Genomic DNA, 16,655 nt, shown 5'->3' on the forward strand with positions numbered 1-16,655 from the left:
GCCCTTTTGAAGCTCGCCTTTTTGTGCGCGCACCTTTATTCGCCGCGCCCAATTGAGGTCGCCCTTTTGAAGCTCGCCTTTTTGTGCGCGCCCTTATTGAAGGATACCATAGCACTCCGGGTGACCCTGGAAGGATCGTCCTCCATGGGTGTGGCGGAATCAAATAAGTCCCGGGCTCCATGAGGCTCGGGGCACCCCGTGGCGGTGACCAGAGGCCCCAACGGTCTTGAGCCTCCCTGGCTCCCCTTCCGTGGGCCTCTTCTACCTCAGGGTGGTTGCCCCCTCGTGGCCCAGAGGACAAATATGCCACAACCCAGTCCTTCCAGGCGTCCCGGCCGGGTCTGACCCCCAGCCATATACGACAACGTACAGAGAAAGAGGATGAAAACTAAAAGTCAAGTGGATTCACTGCACGTTATCGTTACCGGTATCACAATAATACAGCATTTCTTTCTCTGTCTCTGCACAGCCTCAAGTTCGTTTTGGTCCAGTATTCCTTGGAAATGTCCCCCTGGATTATAAGATGCACCAAGAAGAAAGAGAGAAGGCTGGCTTTCTGGGGTGCATTCGAGATCTGCAAGTCAACACAAAGGAGGTCTTTATTATGGACGAGGCCATCAGAGGAAGAAATGTTAAAAACTGCAAAGAATTCATTTGTCAGGGTCAAATCTGTCAAAATGGAGGGACATGTGTCAGGTGGGTACAGATTTGCACTCAGCTTTAACTTATAAAGAAATGTCTTATCTATCGTTCTGTCGTATAGCGCCTTTCATACGTATCTGTCCCACAACCTCCTTAGTTAACCCATGGAAAAAATGAGCTGAAAATATTTTTTCTAACAGGTCAAAATATTATTTTGTGTAACAGAAATGTGCAAATATTGAAACATCAACAGAAATTAAAGTAGGAATGGTCTGTCTGGTATGGACTGCCACACTGACGTAGATTTAGTACAGAAGAGAACTGCGTTTTCTTCTCCAACTGAAGGCTGTTTACTACTTGTCTGTCTGTATACCTGCATTGTTATCACTCTTTAATTTAATATTTTCTTTATCAGTGTGCTGCTGCTGGAGTATGTGAATTTCCCCTTAGGATTAATAAAGTATCTATCTATCATATAGTGCCTTTCACATCTATCTATCTATCTACTTGCACCATAGCCATAATTATACCAGAAGTCATGTGACAGGCATGACAAACCAAAGTCACATGACCCATTAATTGAGGCACATAACAAATAAGTGACACAACATGAAACATATGAAACAAACTCGTGTCACAGCATTGTTAAAGTGCTCTGAGGATGAACTCAGTGAAGAGCGCCATACAAAATCCAAAACGACTGAACTGAATGTAGCGCCACTCAGCCTGATCTTTATGATGTGGTAGGACGTGTGACGTCTTGGAAAGAACACCACAGAAACACTCTGGGAGCTGACCACAGGTCCTTGAGACGGGGCAGGATCACTACTAACCCATACTGCTGATTGTCAAAAAGCAACAGTGACCGTGTTTGCTGAATATTTTCAATGGAAATTTGCTCTTTCGGCCGGCAATCATTTTTTTTCCACACAATCCCTGATACTTTGTAAGGCCACAGTGACAACGCAGAACTGTAGGAACCACGCACAGAACATTCGCACTGCATAACCGTAAGCGTATTCACTGCACAATACACTTCACACTTGCCTGATATCGCTACCTGCTAGGTAATTCAGCCAGGCTTGCACCCCATAGACATCCATCCATCCATCCATTTTCCAACCCACTGAATCCGAACACAGGGTCATGGGGGTCTGCTGGAGCCAATCCCAGCCAACACAGGGCACAAGGCAGGAACCAATCCTGGGCAGGGTGCCAACCCACAGCAGGACACACACAAACACATCCACACACCAAGCACACACTTGGGCCAATTTAGAATTGTCAATCCACCTAACCTGCATGTCTTTGGACTGTGGGAGGAAACCGGAGCGCCCGGAGGAAACCCCCATAGACATTCAAAAACAAAAACTCACAGCATTTTCATTTGAGCGTACATTAGCTCACCATTATTAGAATATTAAGAGTACTGCCTTCAAATATATAACACTGACCCCTGTGCGCTCACTCACTTGCTGCTTAATGAATGCACAATTAGCCACGCGGTACAGGAAACAAGTCAAAGAAAACCTCAAAGAAGCCCTCCCTGAATCAGAAAACACATGAGATCCAGTGAAATAATAATAATGACGAAAGGTGTACACTGCAAAAAATTAAATCCAAGCAAGTGAAAAATATGTATATCATGATATTAAATCTTGTTTTCCTCATTATAAGAATTTTTGACATATCAAAAAATTTGTCAGTCAGTCAGTCATTGTCCGACCCGCTATATCCTAACATAGGATTACTGGGGTCTGCTGGAGCCAATCCCAGCCAGCACAGGGCGCAAGGCAGGAATCAAACCCCGGGCAGGGTGCCAGCCCACTGCATCAAAAAATTTGTATTTACGATTTATTTAGCTTACTTTAAGAAATCTTGTCAAGTAAATTTTGCTTACCCCACTGGCAGATATTTTTGCTAATTAAAAGCAAAACAACTTCCATTTAAAGATTTTCCTCTAGTTTTTGCAGTGTATTACTATTTACAAGGCATTTTTGTCTTCTTAATGGAAGAAAAAAGTGAAAGGCATCTACACAGATAGATCAGAAACAAAAAAGACGTACCAGCTGCTGCTGCAGCCGCAATTTCAAACAACGGAACTAGCCAGTCCCATGCTGGCCCGTTGTGGCTCCACCATCCAGGGCTCAAAGATTGGAATTCTGTGAGCACAATGATATATACATATACCAGTAACGGCGCACTGCACGACTTGACTTGAGCATTCCTAGTTTTCCTCCTCTTTCTCTGTACGTTTACCATTCGTTTTGCTCAGAGGTTGATGCGCTTGCTGCTTCCTGAGCAGATCTTCTTTTCTCCACCCTAGCGGCCCGCTTCTTCTCTTCTTTCGTCGGCATCTTTTCACGTTAAAAATGATTAAGTCGGTGTTTGTGTTGCAATTACTTAGTACTTTTTCTTTCATTTCTCACTTAAGCTGGCACTTAAGTCTTCAATCTCTCTCAACAATGATTTAAGATATGAAGAGGTAGGGGAAGTGACAGCGAAGGTGGTAGGGATGAGAACGGCGGCCACCCTGCTGCCGAAAGTTGATTCTACAATAAAATAAAATAAAAATAAAAAGAGGAATAACCTTGGAGGTCAATCATCTCCCCGAAAGCAGATAGTAAACGTCACGTAGTATATGTGTACCAAATTTCAGGTCAATAGGTTAATCCTGGACAGACAAACGGAAAGCCATGGTAGTGTATTAAATAAGAAGATATATTGGCCAATGGAAGAGCTATGGGTACCCACAAGAGGAAATATTGGGGTGCCAACCCAGTTCTCCCCATTTATTAAACGTGAACCAACAAAAACACACACTCAATCCTGTCGAGGGTGATTTTGTCTGCCCTCAAGTCTCATATGTCATGGTGGGAAGGAGCTCTGCCTCCATTCTGATAACAATGGCGTATGTAGCGTGGAATTCAGGAGGAACACAGTCAGTTGCTCTCACGGGGTGTCTTCTTGGAACTGTGTAGGGAGAAATAGAGGATAAGAGAAGTACCAGCGCCCCCTCTCGACCAATTGCGGAAGTACATAATCAGAAGAACCAAGAGGATGATCCACAGATGTGCATGTGTGACAATATATGTATTTATAGAGTACACACACATATATATAGTCAGTCAGTCATTGTCCAATGCTATATCCTAACACAGGGTCACAGGGGTGTGCTGCAGCCATTCCCAGTCAACACAGGGTGCAAGGCAGGAACAAATTCCAGGCAGAGTGCCAGCCCACCGCAGATTATCTATATATATAATTCACTAAGTCCATGGCAAGCAAGACGCATGCAAGACAGAGCCACGCCCACCAACTCACAGAGCCACGCCCACCAACTCACAGAGCCTCGCCCACCAACAATTCACTAAGCAGCCGACCATGGCACGTAAGACAGAGACCAGACCATGGCAAGCAAGACGCACGCAAGTCCATGGCAAGCAGTCCACCAAGTCGCCCGACCATGGGATACGCACGCATGCAAGACAGAGCCCCGTCCGCCAACTCTAACCCTCCTCCCCGAGGCATGCGCACATCCTGCTCATGTGCCCGCCCCCAACTCCTCACCTGAGTCGCTTTCATCTGTGTAGGCGCGCGAGAGAGAGACACACACACACAGGCACAAGACAGAGAGAGAGAACTGGACGCATAAGGTAGGAAGGCAGTTAAAGAATGCACTGGGCTTGATTTTGTTTTCACTTCTGTTTACAGCGATCAGTTCGTAGCGTGCATTGTTGCAATGTTACTTTTACGTGGTGGTTTATTAAATTACGGATTTTTCAAATGTTCATTTTTTTTCCCTGTGCTTAAAACTCATTAAAAAAGTGTTTTTAGCAAGCGTTTTGTAGCGCTTTAGCGCGAACTCTTGCAGTGTTAAGTTTTCTCTGTTGTTCAAGGTTTTCTCAGTGTTATTCAATGTTTTTGAATTTTGTTTACTATTACGCTGTGCATTCTATGGTATGATTAACTATATTTGTGCTTAAAAACTTTAAAAAATATATATTTACATACAGTTCGTACAGTCTGAAACAGATTAATTATATTTACATATAATCCTATGGGGGAGATTACTTCGGTTCATGACCAAATCGGGTTACGACCAGAGTTTTGGAACGAATTATGATCGTGAACCGAGGTTCCACTGTACTGGAGTGTAAAACTATCGCAGCTCCTACCTCACAAACTGTCCTTATTCCCCGGATATCCCTGACCCCATCAGATTCAAATTTGCCTTTTACTTTTAAACGCAGACAATTTCCTGTTAGATTGGCCTTTGCAATGACAATTAATAAGGCACAGGGACAAACTTTCAAAACGATATGCCTGTATCTGACAAAACCAGTTTTCAGTCACGGACAATTGTATGTTGCTCTCTCCAGAGTTTCATCTTTTCATTCACTCACAGTCGTATCCTCAAACTCACCCCATTTGGACAACTGTGTCATTCAGGAAGTGTTCACCCATCAATAATTATGCGGCGTATGCTACACCGTGGGTTGGCTAGTATATATATATATATATATATATATTTATACAGTGGAACCTCGGTTTGCGAACATAATTTGTTCCGGAAACGTGCTCGTAGTCCAAAGCACTCGTATATCAAAGTGAATTTCCCCATAAGAAATAATGGAAACTCAGATGATTTGTTCCACAACCCAAAACTATTCATATAAAAATGATTAATACAAAATATAAAGTAAAAATACATAAAACAAATTAACTTGCACTTTACCTTTGAAAAGAATCATGGCGGGTGTGAGTGAGTTTCTAAACTCTTGTGGGATTGCACCCAATGGGTCCAGCAAGACGAGACTTTGTGTCAAAAGATTTAACAACGCCTGGGGCCGGAAATAAAAGACAAAGAGTAGGACAGCTGCTGTACAGGCTTTTAAATGTTCGGAGCACCTTGCGAGAGGCAGATCACGTGGCACGGCAACAGCAGCTAATCGAGCAAAGAGGAGGTAAAAAAAAAAAAACTGTATTTGTTTCCCATTGTGTCACCGTTTAAGAGGGGGTTTCGGAGGAGCGACCACATCTCCTTGGGGTGCATTCAGCCCCCCTCTTCACAACACAAGTGGCAGAGACGCAAAGTGGCTGGCGAGCAAAGCGAGCAGGGGGGTTGCCAAGCGAAGTGAGCAGGAGGGAACCCCCTAGTATATATATCCATCCAGCCATCCATTTTCCAACCCGCTGAATCCGAACACAGGGTCACGGGGGTCTGCTGGTGCCAATCCCAGCCAACACAGGGAACAGGCAGGGTGCCAACCCACCACAGTAGTATATATATATATATATATATATATATATATATATATATATATATATATATATATATATTATATACTGTATGGATATATACGGTATATAGTTTTTTTTTACTCATTGTTAGTATTATGTTTTAGTCACGGTTCCTCCCCTGACGGGTTCAATTACTTATTTTATGTCCTTCCTGTATACTTTTGTGTCACGTATTCATGTTACCGTTACTTTTGTTAATTATCTGCTTTATTTTCTACTTCCTATGTTATGTGCGCTGTGTCTTGTGGGCGGTTTCCCAGGAGGCAGGACCACCTGCCCGTCAGTGATAGGCACTGCCCACTGCCCTACTGTATAAAGCTGAGGTTTTCCCACAGTTCATCTTGAATGCGCTAGGGAGGTGTGAGGGTTTTTTTCTGTGTTTTTCTGATTTTCAGGATTTTTTAACCATTGAATTTCTGTATTGGGACTTGGTAGCTTTTGGAATTGGCTTTTGCAGCCATTGTATGTCTTTGGAGCTTCACAGTGTAACAGAGCCCTTTGTGAAGTAAACCTTTGATTCTTTTTTTTAAAGATCTAGCGTTTGCTGTTTTATCTAGTTGGGATTTGACGGTAAATCTTTCCCCTAGTGGGCATTTTTGGAAGTGTCAGAATTTGTGGCCATTTGTTATATCCTGTTTGTGGTTCCATCTGTATCTTCTCTTGTCTGAGGCACAGTGGCGCGGTGGTTAGCACAGCTGCCTCGCTGCTCAGGTCACATTTTTTGGCCACAATTATCAGTCCAGCGTAGTTGGCAGACACTCCGCTAGCCGTCAGTTCACTTCAGTTCCTCCTTCCCCATTGGCCGTAACGCATTTTGCTCATGTTCATTGAAGTTCTTGAACATTTCCACAATTTCACCAAACTCATGGAGTGAAAAGTCAAGCAAAATGACACCTTTTATTGGCTAACTAAAAAGATTACAATACGAGGGGGGACCCAAAAATAACCAGAAATATTTTTAAAACGTGTTTAATTTAATTTTCTGTACAAACTACAATTAGTCTCCTTCAAAGTACTCTCCATTGGCGGAAATACACTTATCTATCCGTTTGTTCCATTGTTCGAAACATTTTTTAAATTCGTCTGAAGTAATGCCCATTAATGCTCTGGTCGTTTCTTGTTTTACCTCTTTGACGTCAGCAAAACGCCTTCCTTTCAAGTCTTTTTTCATCCGAGGGAACAAAAAGAAATCACACGGAGCTAAATCCGGTGAGTAGGGTGGGTGGTTCAGGGTTGTCATACCGTTTCTAACAATAGTTTCTGCAACACTTTTTTCAAGAAGAAAACAAAATTTCACTGCCGCGCGTTGCTCACGATAATCGGCCATCGTAAAAAAACGACGCTTGCACAAAACTACTTTTACAAAAAAAATTCACTGAACACAAGCACAACCTTCCAGACTGCTGGCACTTGGCAGACTGACTTGTGAGGAGTGTAACTAGATCGCCCTAGCGGCCCGACCACGTACTACAAGTACCAAGCTAACAACAACAAAATTCCGGTTATTTTTGGGTCCCCCCTCGTATGCACGCTTTCAAGGCAACTCAGGCCCCTTCTTCAGGCAAGATTTGATTACATCTTGCCTAAAGAAGGGGCCTGAGTTGCCTCAAAAGCTTGCATATTGTAATCTTTTTAGTTAGCCAATAAAAGGTGTCATTTTGCTTGACTTTTCACTACATCCATAATGGCTAACACGGTACAACACCCTAGTACAACAAACTCATGGCAAACAGAACTCAGTGGGATTCCCTCATCACTACTAACTACTATGCCACCTTGACTGAATTAATTTTGATTTTCCAGCCTGTTGAATCCAAAGTCAGAGTCACGGGGCCCAACACTCAATGAGGTCAATCAGCACCAACGTTGGAGTATGACCAAAAGTAAGAGAAAACCCTTTGAGAACGTACAAAGTTCACACGTTCCATAACCAAACCGGAAGCTGCCCCCAGGTCCCTGGAGTCCTAAGGTAGCAGCACTAAGTAGTGGGTCCCCTCCATCAAGTTCTGCGACTTTTAATTTCTTTTCAAAGCAGAAAGCTTGTTTTTTTGCTTTCCTGTATATACGTATCCAGCAGGTGCAGCGTTTGTGACGAAGGCTCGTTTTCTTCTGCCTGGCTTCGTCTCTGGACACCGAGCTCTGAAAAGGAATCGGAGGGGTGCTTTGGAATCCATCTTCAGTGAATATAATGAGAGCGCCAGCACATCTTCCTGTGTAATTGGACAGGTTTTTGCAGCTGTGTAACAAAATGGAGCAGACAGGTGCTTGTTAAATCCGGAATTAAGTGGCCGTGGTGACACTGGAACATTTCCGCAAAATTAAAAAAAAGAAAAAATTCAAAGAGCGACTGACTCTTTGAAAATGAGGAGCAGTCATTTTAGGATCACAAGCCTCAGATGTTTACAAGCTTCTGCTATCAGTTCTATCTTGCCGGTTTAAGAGATGCTTTGATACAGTCTCACTAATTAGCAGTCAGTCGTATGGCGCACCGCCATAGAAAATGTGTCAAAGAGTTCTGACATTCTGACTTTTGCTTTTAAGTCGATAGCCCAGCAGAATGCAGAGCTTCACGTCAATAGCACAGTGGAGATGATATGATTGATTATATGACCGGTAAAGAAATTGCTTAATTCGTCAAGAACCAAACTGCTCGCTTTATTATTCTTTAGCAGTTTCTAAAGTTGGAATTCATTCACCCCATAGTTAGGCTACAGAAAGTAATAAATAAACACTTTGCATTCTTTATGTTAAGCCTTACAAGGAGAGCATCTTGACCCCTGACCTACGCTGGCTTGGTGGCCATGTTCACTATTAAGCCAACTTAGGCCAGTCTGTCACACTTGGCCGATAGAAATCCTTCACCTCACCTGTGTCCCGTGGTGACCCTCAGGGTTCAGTCCTTGGGCCATTACTTTTTCTACTTTATATCCTTCCTTTGGGTCAGATTATTCGCAGACATGGCCTTAACTACGGAAGCCGAAAGAGGATGTGCAATATCTTTATTTTTTTTTTAATTGTCTCCTCAAGATAACAGACTAATTTTATCGAGATCTCGAGAAAACGAACTTTGTCTTTCCCGAGATAACGGAATAATTTTATCGAGATGTCGAGAAAATGAAAATTTGTTTTCTTGAGATAACGGAATAATTTTATCGCAATCTCGAGAAAACAAAACTAAACTCTTTGCTCCTGGCATCAGGCTCGCTTAGATTGCGACGCCTACAGCTGAAGCCTTGTTAACCGTCTTCTTAAATGACAGACACTAACGTTATTATTTTCTAAACTAAGGCATAAACATATTTCAGCCTGCATCAGCCCTTGATTGAACAAAAATGTGATACGCTGATCAATACAGTTCTGCTCTTCTGCCATTTCAAACAGGACGTGGCTTCAATAAGCTAAACATTAATCTTTAGATACAATTATTCCATAATTTCGAGAAAACAAGATCTTTTATCGAGATCCAGATAAAATTAGCCCGTTTTCTCAAGATCTCGATAAAATCAGTCCGTTATCTCGAGGAAACAATTTAAAAAAATAACGATATTGCACGTCCTCTCTCGGCTTCCGTACATAAATTCTACTGTCATGCAGACGATATACGGTTATATCTTAGTACGGACTCGCCTCCCAGCACACCCACTGACTGCATCACTGATCTTAAGCCTATGGATGGAAAATCTCTTTCTCAAACTTAATGCCAATAAAACTGAAGTGTTACTTGTGGGTCCAAAATCCCAACTTTCTAAGGCACCCAACTTCTCTGTTTCTGTTGACTTGTCACGTCTGCTCCTGTTGTCAGAAATCTTGGTGTTTTGTTTGATTCATCACTTAATTTTGAGCTACACATTAGGTCTCTGTCCAAAATTTCATTCTATCATCTCCGTCACATCTATCACCTCCGTCCATTTCTCTCCTTTAACCCCATGTAGACGATTGTTGTGAAATCGCTTCAAACTCCTTCTGGCCTGAATGCAGCCGAGGCGGCGTATGTATCCTGCCAACGGTGGTTGTTGAGTATTCGATACGTACCAAGGATCGTATTGGAAGCATTGGTCACGCCATCTAGCAGTCGTAGTAGAAACTACATCCACCTGATGGAAGCGAAGTGTTGGTGTGGCCGTGCACATGGATTTTGGCTGCTAATTTTGAGAAATTGTCCAAATTTGAGTTAAGTTGTCCCAAGATAAAAATATGTACCAGCTTATTGTTTGCTTGAGTGCTATATTCAGATTAACACTCTCCACTTAATTTAGCATCTGCTGCTTTTTTATATAATTGTAAATAAATTTCAGCAACAAGGGGTTAATGATGCTCACACTCTGGTTTATCGTTTTGTAATGTCTCGTATTGATTACTGTAATTCCCTCTTCATCGGCCTCCCTGCAGAATCTACACAGCAACACAAAGTGTTCTGCTCACGTCTTCCCTGCTCTCTCCCAACTTCACTGCTTACTGGTTCCATCACGGAGTAAATTTAGGATTCTGCTTCTCACCTTCAAAGCCCCACATAACCTTTGCCCCTCTTCTACCTCACTCAGCTCCAAGCTCCATACACTCCTTGTCCCTCTCTCAGTCATCTCCTTACTGTCCCACACACCAGACTTTCCAGCCTGGGTGGCAGCTCCTTCAGTGTTATGGCCCCTCAACGCTGGAACTCCTCTTCCTCAGTCTCTCCAAGATTGCTCCTCCTTCTGCACCTTTAAATCTCAAATCAAAATTTTCCTCTTCGACGAACCTTTGTCTTCTGTATCATTTTTTTTCTTTTTCTCTGTATGTAAATCGACCTTGGGTTTGTGAAAGGCACTCTATAAATGCAACTTATTATTATTATTTTATATGTGTGTTTGTGCACATATGGATTCTAATTCTAAATTTCATTTAATGTTTGGTAGCAAATTTACAAGGTTGATTTCAAAATGTCGTCACATTTTCTTTAATTTATGTGGCCTCTTTGGATTTGATCACCTGATCACAGTCATCGCCATCTTTACATCACAGGAAACGGATAATACAAGGGACGTTCAAAAAGATCCTGCACTTTTTTTAACTCCATTTATTAAAAATTTCAAAAACAAATTACGTCACTTTTCTACATACATAGTCACCTTCCTCCCATCCATCCATCCATTTTCCAACCCGCTGAATCTGAACACAGGGTCACGGGGGTCTGCTGGAGCCAATCCCAGCCAACACAGGGCACAAGGCAGGAACCAATCCCGGGCAGGGTGCCAACCAACCACAGGACACACACAAACACACCCACACACCAAGCACACACTAGGGCCAATTAGGGTGGGAGGAAACCGGAGCGCCCGGTGGAAACCCATGCAGACACGGGGAGAACATGCAAACTCCACGCAGGGAGGACCCAGGAAGTGAACCCAGGTCCCAGGTCTCCCAACTGCGAGGCAGCAGCGCTACCCACTGTGCCACCGTGCCACTTTCCAATCCACTGAATCTGAACACAGGGGTCTGCTGGAGCCAATCCCAGCCAACACAGGGCAGGAACCAATCCTGGGCAGGGTGCCAACCCACCGCAGGACACACACAAACACACCCACACACCAAGCACACACTGGGGCCAATTTAGAATCGCCAATCCACCTAACCTGCATGTCTTTGGACTGTGGGAGGAAACCCACGCAGACACGGGGAGAACATGCAAACTTCACGCAGGGAGGACCCGGGAAGCGAACCCAGGTCCCCAGGTCTCCCAACTGCGAGGCAGCAGCGCTACCCACAGCATCCACTTGGGTGACGCGATGGCAGCCATTTTTGCACCAGGACACACACCACACGTGAGCTGTTAGGTGGTGAAGTGGTTAGAGAGAGATAGCCAGTTAGAGACAGGAGATGATCATCCATAACTTCATTTATTTGGAATTCAAAACATCCATGCAATCCAAAAGGCGACCTTACAAAGACCTAAATCAAAAGGTGGCATGGCACTACCTAACTTTCAGTTTTATTACTGGGCAGCGAATATACAAACCATAAAAACCTGGACATGGACACAAATAGGTGAGCAGACACAGGCTTGGTCCGCAATAGAAATAAAATCTTTATATTCGTTGCTTTGTACCCTAATAAGTACAAGTCATCGCCAATATACTAACAACCCAATTGTGCTTCACTCACTCAGAATATGGAACCAATGTAGGAAGCACTTCAAGATGGAGAAGCTTTTATTGGTGGCACCTCTGCTCGAGAACCACCTTTTTCCCACCTTCCCAAACATACACAGTTTTTAATGTCTGGAAAACATTTGGGATTAAATCACATAGAGATCTGTATATAGACAACGTCTTCGCATCCTACGAACAATTACACTCCAAATTTAACTTTCCAGCAACACATTTCTTTCAATACCTTCAAATCAGAGACTTTGTTACACAAAACCTTTCCAATTTTCCTCACCTCCCACTTACCTTCATGCCGGAAGAAATTTTGATCAGTCTTGAGGACTCAGACAGCATTTCTATAACATATAAAAACATTTTACAGTCCCTTCCTTTCAAAGATCCAAGAGTACAGTGGAAAAAAGGACCTCTCACTCAACATCTCAGAAAAGGAGTGGAAGGTAGCAATGCAGAGAATTCACTTGAGCTCCATATGCGCAAAGCATACAATTATTCAACTTAAAATTATATATCAATCACATCTGTCTCGTTTAAAATTGTCCAAGATGTTTCCAGGGCAAAATCCAACCTGCGAACGTTGCAATCGAGCTCCAGCCTCACTGGCCACATGTTTTGTGCCTGCAACAAATTAACATCATTTTGGACAAAAATTTTTGAATGCTACTCAGACAGCACTGGCGTCACAATCCCCCCTAATCCATTAACAGCTGTGTTTGGTGGGCTCACAGAGGGGCTTAAAGTAGAGAAGGACAAACAAATTGTAATTTCCTTTACTACACTATTGGCACGTAGGCTTATCTCACTCATCTGGAAGAATCCTAACTCACTTCTGTTCAGTCAGTGGGTAACTGATGTTATATATTATCTGAAATTGGAAAAAATCAAATTCTCACTTAGAGAATCTGCTCAATAACATTTTAGAATAAGCATTTAAACTGAGGAAGTGGATTCTCTCCCCTCTTTTTCTATTCTATCTATCTTTATTTATTTAGTGCTATTCTGCTGACCTAGCTCCCTTTCTCATAAATGCGGGTTGATTTGTTTCAAACCAGTTCTGTTAAACTTGACTTGCATGTATGGAATGTTTTTTGATTTTAATAAAATAAAATATTAAAAAAAAAACAGAAACAAGGGCTGATTAGGGGGCCAGAATGACCAGGCCATGGTGGGCATTATGAAAGATGCCCAGGGATCTTTTACAACCGCAGAGAGCTAGGACCCAAGTTTTACATCTCATCCACAGGACAATGCCATTTTTACAGCACACTGTCCCTGTCACTGCACTGGGGGTATTGGGATCCACGCACAGACCACAGAATGAGCACCCCCTGCTGGCCTCTCCAACACCTCTTCCGGCAGCAACCCAAGCTTTTCCTAGATGGTCTCCCATCCAAGTACTGGCCGGGCACGAACAGGCATACCTTCATAAGACCACCCAAATATGGTGGTGATCATGCAATGCGTTAACCAGTGGTTGAAGTGGAGCAAAATAACTGACTGCACTCCCTGTTACAGTCATATCAAAAAGTTTGGGACCCCCTCTCAGCCTGCATAATAATCGACTCTCCTTTCAACAATAAAGATAACAGTGGAATGTCTTTCATTTCCTAGGAACATCTGAGTACTGCCGTGTTTTCCGAACAAAGATTTTTAGTGACGCAGTATTTAGTTGTATGAAATTAAATCAAATGTGAAAAACTGGCTGTGCACAAATGTGGGTCCCCTTGTCATTTTGCTCACAGCCAAGCTATCAAAGGAGTGGCTTCAGGACAACTCTGTGAATGTCCTTGAGTGGCCCAGCCAGAGCCCAGACTTGAATCCGATTGAACATCTCTGGAGAGATCTTAAAATGGCTGTGCACCGACGCTTCCCATCCAACCTGACGGAGCTTGAGAGGTGCTGCAAAGAGGAATGGGCGAAACTGGCCAAGGATAGGTGTGCCAAGCTTGTGGCATCATATTCAAAAAGACTTGAGGCTGGAATTGCTGCCAAAGGTGCATCGACAAAGTATTGAGCAAAGGCTGTGAATACTTATGGACATGGGATTTCTCAGTTTTTTTATTTTTAATAAATTTGCAAAAACCTCAAGTAAACTTTTTTTCACGTTGTCATTATGGGGTGTTGTGTGTAGAATTCTGAGGAAAAAAATGAATTTAATCCATTTTGGAATAAGGCTGTAACATAACAAAATGTAGAAAAAGTGATGCGCTGTGAATACTTTCTTTTTACCTTGGTGTATACAAAATTCTGTTTTCTTTGTAGTGGTAGTCCAACTAGCTCTTAGTGGTAGTATTTGAGTTCTGGACACGGCCTCTTTTTGGATTCTGGATATTTGATATGGTTTTGCCAGCCTGATCTTCTTCTTCTTCTTCTTCTTCTTCTTCTTTCGGATGCTCCCATTAGGGGTTGCCACAGCGGATCATCTTCTTCCATATCTTTCTGTCCTCTATATCTTGCTCTGTCACCCCCATCATCTGCATGTCCTCTCTCACCACATCTATAAAACTTCTCTTAGGCCTTCCTCTGTTCCTCTTACCTTGCAGCTCTATCCTTAGCATCCTTCTCCCAATATACCCCTCATCTCTCCTCTGCACATGTCCAAACCAACGCAATCTCGCCTCTCTGATTTTGTCTCCCAACCAGCCAACTTGAGCTGACCCTCTGATGTCGTCATTCCTAATCCTATCCATCCTCGTCACACCCAATGCAGATCTTAGTATCTTTAACTCTGCCACCTCCAGCTGTGTCTCCTATTTTCTGGTCAGTGCCATCATCTCCAGCCCATATACCATAATTGGTCTCACTGCCATCCTGTAGACCTTCCCTTTCACTCTTGGTGGTACCCATTTGTCACAAATCACTCCTGACACTCTTCTCCACCCACTCCACCCGGCCTGTACTCTCTTTTCACTTCTCTTCCACAATCCCCATTACTCTGTACTGTTGATCCCAAGTATTTAAACTCATCCATCTTCACCATCTCTACTCCCTTCATCCTCACCATTCCACTGACCTCCCTCTCATTTACACACATGTATTCTGTCTTGGTGGTCCTACTGATCTTCATTCCTCTCCTCTCATATCTCCACCTCTCCGGGATCTCCTCAACCTGCTCCCTACTCTCACTACAAATCACAATGTCATCAGCAAACATCACAGTCCATAGGGACTAACTGTCTAATCTAGTCTGTCAACCTATCCATCACCATTGCAAATAAGAAAAGACTCGGAGCCGATCCCTGATGTAATCCCACCTCCGTCACTCCTACCGCAGACCTCACCACAGTCACACTTCCCTTGTACATATCCTCTACCACTTTTACGTACTTCTTTGCCACTCCCGACTTCCTCATACAATACCACAGCTCCTCTCTATTCACCATGTCATATGCTTTCCCCAGGTCCACAAAGACGCCATGCAACTCCTTCTGGCCTTCTCTAAACTTCTCCATCATCACCCTCGGAGCAAACATCACATCTGTGGTGCTCCTTCTTGGGATGAAACCATCCTAACCCTAATCATCACCTCACTTCTTAACTGAGCTTCCACTACTCTTTCCCATAACTTCATGCTGTGGCTCATCAATTTTATTCTCCTGCAGTTACTACAGTCCTAAACATCCCCCATATTCTTAAATTTCGGCACCAGTACACTTGTTCTCCACTCCTCAGGCATCCTCTCACTTTCCAAGATTCCATTAAACAATCCGGTTAAAAACTCCACGGCCATCTCTACTAAACACCTCCACCACCAGCCTGATATTCTGACCCCACAGAATTATATAAAACCTGCAGATATTCAAGTACAACTGCTGAAAATCACAATATTGGCTTCTGCATGTTGATTTTTTATTAATCAAATCGCAAAATTCGATATATTACCCAGCTCTACCTTTAATGCTTTTATTTGCTTCTCTTAACTTGTTCAGTTTGCATTTTCTTTTCAATCACAATTAGCTCTAGTAAATAATTCCCTACGTAATGATGTCTTTTGACCCTTTTTAATTGGTATTCTGTTTCTAGTGATGGCGAGACCTGGTTTTGCCGATGCCCTGAACTGTACTCTGGAAAACTGTGCCAGCACAATGCCTGTGATAGAAGTCCATGTGGACATGGAGCTACCTGCATTCCCAAATCCAACCAAGATGCCATGTGCCTCTGCCCTTTAGGAAGACAAGGACTCCTCTGCAGTGACCGTAAGTAGCAAACCTAAGTGTTTACAAAACATGGGGATCAGAAGGGGGAATGGAGTTTTACTGGTAGAAACACTGAATCGGACCATGATGAGCAGCAGTTAATGATACAGTCGATACGTCTGGCGCTGCGATGAATAGAACACCTGGATGGGCACATTACCCATTCCTCCAACAATGGCAGCTGTTTATTATGAAATAAGAAACACATTTGATTAAAAAAAAAAAATCACAGTCTAACATGTCCATCAAGCCAGTCTTTAAATTTGTTACCAGCAATAATAGTAGCCATAATGTCCCAGGTACAGAGTATGGCAAAACTCTTACCTGCATCTTGATGTCACCATCATCTCCTGGATCCTGGACTACCTGA

General features: G+C 43.1%; 1 protein-coding gene across 1 annotated transcript; it reads left to right on the forward strand.

Annotated features, from left to right (window-relative positions):
• The first annotated feature begins 481 nt into the window (after positions 1 to 481).
• LOC114665762 (protein eyes shut homolog) lies at positions 482 to 16,407 on the forward strand. The gene is made up of 2 exons (XM_028820378.2): positions 482 to 696; positions 16,113 to 16,407. Exons 1-2 carry the CDS (start codon positions 524 to 526, stop codon positions 16,291 to 16,293), a joined length of 354 nt encoding a protein of 117 aa, XP_028676211.2. The 5' UTR covers positions 482 to 523; the 3' UTR covers positions 16,294 to 16,407.
• The last annotated feature ends 248 nt before the right edge of the window (positions 16,408 to 16,655 follow it).

This window comes from Erpetoichthys calabaricus, chromosome 15 (assembly GCF_900747795.2).
Source record: "Erpetoichthys calabaricus chromosome 15, fErpCal1.3, whole genome shotgun sequence".
NCBI classification, from domain to species: domain Eukaryota; kingdom Metazoa; phylum Chordata; class Cladistia; order Polypteriformes; family Polypteridae; genus Erpetoichthys; species Erpetoichthys calabaricus.

Bases quoted from the DNA above. Each gene is read 5' to 3' on its own strand.
- LOC114665762 (XM_028820378.2), top strand. From the start codon at position 524: ATGCACCAAGAAGAAAGAGAGAAGGCTGGCTTTCTGGGGTGCATTCGA. The intron at 697-16,112 runs GTGGGTACAGAT...TTCTGTTTCTAG, and splicing joins AATGGAGGGACATGTGTCAG to TGATGGCGAGACCTGGTTTT.